Source organism: Cibotium barometz, chromosome 55 (assembly GCF_041138505.1).
Source record: "Cibotium barometz isolate CiBa-2024 chromosome 55, ASM4113850v1, whole genome shotgun sequence".
NCBI lineage: Eukaryota > Viridiplantae > Streptophyta > Polypodiopsida > Cyatheales > Cibotiaceae > Cibotium > Cibotium barometz.
In genome coordinates, this window is record NC_141100.1 from 30654556 (window position 1) to 30659180 (window position 4625).

At 41.6% G+C, this 4625-nt stretch overlaps 1 protein-coding gene across 1 annotated transcript; it reads left to right on the forward strand.

Annotated features, from left to right (window-relative positions):
* Positions 1–1159: 1159 nt before the first annotated feature.
* On the forward strand, positions 1160–3732 carry LOC147607610 (uncharacterized). The gene is made up of 4 exons (XM_086790377.1): positions 1160–2086; positions 2364–2627; positions 2942–3089; positions 3259–3732. The coding sequence occupies exons 1-4, from the start codon at positions 1766–1768 to the stop codon at positions 3588–3590; spliced, it is 1065 nt and encodes a 354-aa protein (XP_086646503.1). The 5' UTR covers positions 1160–1765; the 3' UTR covers positions 3591–3732.
* The last annotated feature ends 893 nt before the right edge of the window (positions 3733–4625 follow it).

Here is a 4625-nt window from a genome sequence, read left to right on the forward strand (position 1 = left end):
AAAACATTAGTTCAAGTTTCCCCACATGACAGGAAGTTATTAGTGGTGGAGAGGCAGTTGTCCAGTGCTTTTTCTCTCAGCATTTGCGGAACAGGCGAACTTGGTCCCACTAATAAAGACAAGTCATATCACCCGCATGGGGAGTGTACATGGGGAGGGTACTATAAAGTAGGTCTACATACATCATTTTTTCTCGATGGTGTACTTTTAGGAAGACCTACATACAGCGTTTGTTCAAAGGGCATTAAAAAATACCCTTTTATGAATTTAGACTTAATCTTTTTCTTTATAAATATACAGATTTAAAAAAAATGCCATTTAAAGCCCCATTATGTAGGTAGATTTTTGTAATTTTCTCTCAAGATCTTGGTTTAAAAAACTCCTCCTAATGATCGCACGTACTTACTTTTTTTTTCATGAGGTCTTATTCCATTCCTAGTTGCACACGGGAGTTTCACCAACTCGACTACACACACACACACCATACTAACCATACACACACATACACACACACACCAGAGTACCACGAAAGGGAGTACCACCCTTTCCAAATATTGGCCACTTTATAGGCAGTGGACAAGCCGCGGGACAAACCCCACAAGTTAGTTGCTCGATCGATTGGAGTGAACACCCTACACAACTTTGGTAGAACTGGGCGTCATATTTTTAAGTGAACCCCTCAAGCGTTTTTAGTAATGTATGTATATATTGTTTCAAATATGTACATTGGTAGCTAATAAATAGCAAACCTCTTGCAAATGTAAAACTGTAAATAAACTAAGTCAAAATAGGTCTCTTGTAAAAATCAAGTGATATCATACATTTCCCTGGCTCTGGACTCCGGCCCTTGTGACACGAGCAAAGCTGAAAAAGAGGCCGGTCGAGCATGTGAATGGCTCAGACGTCCGCACATGTTTGGTAAGCATTGAATCAAGAGAGCTTTCAAACGTCGTACACCTGTGGGCTGTACACACACGAGAAGGAAGACGTGTGGGCACGGGCCCCTTAGGCTGTCCAACACATTAGCATAGCCTAGTATTATATATTAAATTCTTAAATGATTAAGGATTTACTAACATTTTACTGTTCGGTATGCGTTGAATATGTACTCCCCTCCAGGGTCTGTGCATTCCGACATTCTTAATTACATTGCTAATCCAGATTTTGTGCCGGCTCAGCTCAACTAGTACATCATTAGTCCTTAATGGCGTGCATGATTAATGCCTTTCTGATCGCTGATCCTTAATAGGGTGGTCATTTGGGGCCGTCCAATTTCTAGATTAATCAACAATAATGATTCCTCTTTCAGTACAAATTAGCGCTTAAAATTGATTTATAGACTGTATCAATATTAAAAAAAGGCAACGTACAAGCTAGCCTGCTTACGCTATAATTGAAAATACAAGTTATCATTGACAAGCTAGCGTGCTTATAAAGCTTATATGTTATAGCTGAAATCTTCTCTATATATATCTTCTCATGCAGAATTAGATGCTTATAATATCACACATGATTGTTATTAGAAGCAATTATGCGGCAACAGCCGCTACAGCTTATAGGCTTCGCTAATCATTGGTCACCCCAGCATTATTCCTTTAATTATGATCAGGCCCGTTTTATTAGAAATACTGCTTAAATTCTATAGGTTGCAAAGACTGTGGGGGACTGCATGTACAGTCTGCAAAGACTGCAGTGACAGACTGCTAATTAATGATACTGCTGCATATATATAGTTTGCAAGGACGTCTGTGGGAGATTTGGCAAAATGGATATTTGTATGATTGCAAATTATGCAACAGGTATTGGGTTTGTGCTGGTTTTGGTGAGGATATTCTCCTTGTGCAATAATTCTGGTGGGAAGGCCAGCAGCATGTTGAGGAGCTCAACATGGCACATAAGCTCCCTGGATGGCAAGCATGTGGTGATCACAGGGGGTTCTAGTGGCATAGGCCTTGCCCTTGCCAAGGAATGCCTCTCTCAGGGGGCCTTTGTCACCCTCATGGCTAGAACCCCATCCAGGCTCTCCATGGCCTCTCAGCTCCTCACCACCACATTGAACCTCCACCCAAACAGAATACTCCTCAAGGTAGGTATCATCTTTCTCCTCGATCCTCTCTCTCTCTCTATTACTCTCTCATCACTTACACAATATTTTACACTGCACCCAGTCCCAATTCAGTTTTACTAAAGCTAATGACAGTAATTACTTCACCCTATATTGATTAATACCTTAGCTGAAGTAATCATGCAATCTGATTGAGGGGCTGTAATCAAATTACCCTTGTACTCATCATACTGAAGCTCAGGGTTTTTATCATGAGCTTAATCTGCATGCTAACGAAGGTCATGGATGTGGAATGCAGGCAGTGGATGTGAGTGATGCAAGTGCTGTAGCTGCAGCCATAGTGGAGAGTTTTGAGTGGAGGCCCATTGACATCCTCATCTGCAATGCTGGGACGAGCATTGCCGGCCTTTTCGATAGTGTAAAAGTGGAGGAGCTGGATGTGGTGACCAGGACCAACCTCTTGGGGTGTGTGTACCCAGTGCATGCTACTCTCCCCCTTATGAAGGCCAGGAGCATGCAACACCCATCTGCCATAGTTTTTATGAGTTCTCTTTCAGGCCTGGTAAGTAGCTGGTGTTGAAGCGTGATTGTGTCATCTACACAGGATTTCACCCCATCCATAAATTGTTCCCATGGAAGAGCCCCTGCACGGGCACGGCTGGGATGGTCTAGAATCTCAATGTTAAAATAAGCAGAGCGCAGTCCCCTTGGGGGTGGCCGGCTCATGGACACTAAGATGTGTAACCAGTCAAATGATGGGCAGTGGAGATTGTTGATGGGATGCAGGAGAGGGGTGCCCAGTTTACTCTTAAACTTTGATATAATAGATCAGAGAGGGGGTTCATATTTGACATTTGTAGTAGTACATGTGTGCAGGTCTTTGTGTCTGGTACAAACATGTATACACCAACAAAGTATGCCCTCAGAGGACTTGCTGAACTGCTGAGGTTTGAGCTGATGCCACACAACATCAAAGTAAACCTGGTATGTCCAGGTTTCACAGAGACACCAATGCTTAATGAAGGTAAAAAAAACCCTATTACTATAATGAGAACCCTTTCTTAAAGCTCTTCCTTAATTAAGATAGATCCATATTGCTAAGTAAGTGCTTGACTATAAGCCAAGGCCAATAAGTGCAATTGTAGAGCTGACTCCTGCTCTTTCTTTTGTTTTCTTTGCATTTCTAATTCTAGCTGACAAAGCTGCAACCCTGAACAAGATCACCTTCTATGACAGAGCCCATGCGGAGTCGGCAGAGGAGGTAGCAGCAAAGACGATGGAAGGGGTGAGGAGGGGAGACTTTCTGATCACTACAAGCATGAATGGGTTTTTGGTGGGCGTGCTGGGAAGGGGGTATGTGCCTGCTGAATCTCTAGCACGGGCCCTCCTCGAGCTCCTCCTGCTTGTCCCCGCCAGATTAAGTAGCTTTGTATGGATGGCGTATGCCAAGGCTGTCATAGGAAAGAAGAAGCAGCAGCAGCAGGAAGCGGACGCATTCAGAAGAACCTGCTCAGCTCAGGATTAGATCGCATCCTCACACAAGGCCATGTAACTACCACCCCCAATTAAATATTAACCTTACATTATTAAACATTAAAAATATAAGAAGGGGCGCTCTCTTTGTAATTAAATCGGGCAATGAAATACACTTCTCTTTTACACATCAACTTTCTTGGGTTTTTTTCCTTGTGCCTTAGTTGTCCATGGTTAATATAATATGTATAGAGAGAGAGAGAGAAAGAGAGAGAAATAAAACTGTGTATAATAGTACAAACTCCCAGCACTTCAACCCCTCAAATTGGGTTAACTTTCATGCTAGTCACAGTTTGTATATCTTGACTCTGTTGGTTCTATGTCTGAGCATAGTTTTACAGCAGTGTTGTTGAATGAAACTTAACAAGTCTCACAACAACACAACTTCACAAGCATAGCTCAACATGATTGAGCTGTGCTTGTGAAGTTGTGTTGTTGTGAGACTAGTTAAGTAATGATTGAGCTTATCTCAACATGATTGAGCTTATCTAGTGCTCTAAGGACTATCCAATAAAAGATGAGCATAAATTACATCCTCCCTTTTCCCAGTAATGTGTTAGTTTGCATGGGGCACTGTTGTCACGATTCCCAGTTTTTGACATGCTATCAATTAGAAATCTAGCACTTTAGACATATACTCTTGGACATAAATCACAATCTTGGCCTTGACCTATTGATTCAAATTCACCAATCGTTGATGGCTCCCTATAATTGGTGTTTCTCTAAAATTCAACCCTAAATTATCCACTTTATGATTTGATGGGGCCCAATGATTTGGTTTGGGGTGGACATGTGTAAGATTGGCTTTGGTCCCTCGTTGAGAATACTGAAGCAGACTATAAATTCAACAATACATATCCTATATACCGATTGAGATGAACGTGATGTGTAAGATGAGCTTTGGTCCCTTATTTTGACAATAATGAATCAGACTATAAACTATATATCGGGAGATCTTGTTATAAAGATGGAGAGTGTTCATTACCTAGGAGATAAACAATTTTAAGTGGTTATAATCCTTTCTACT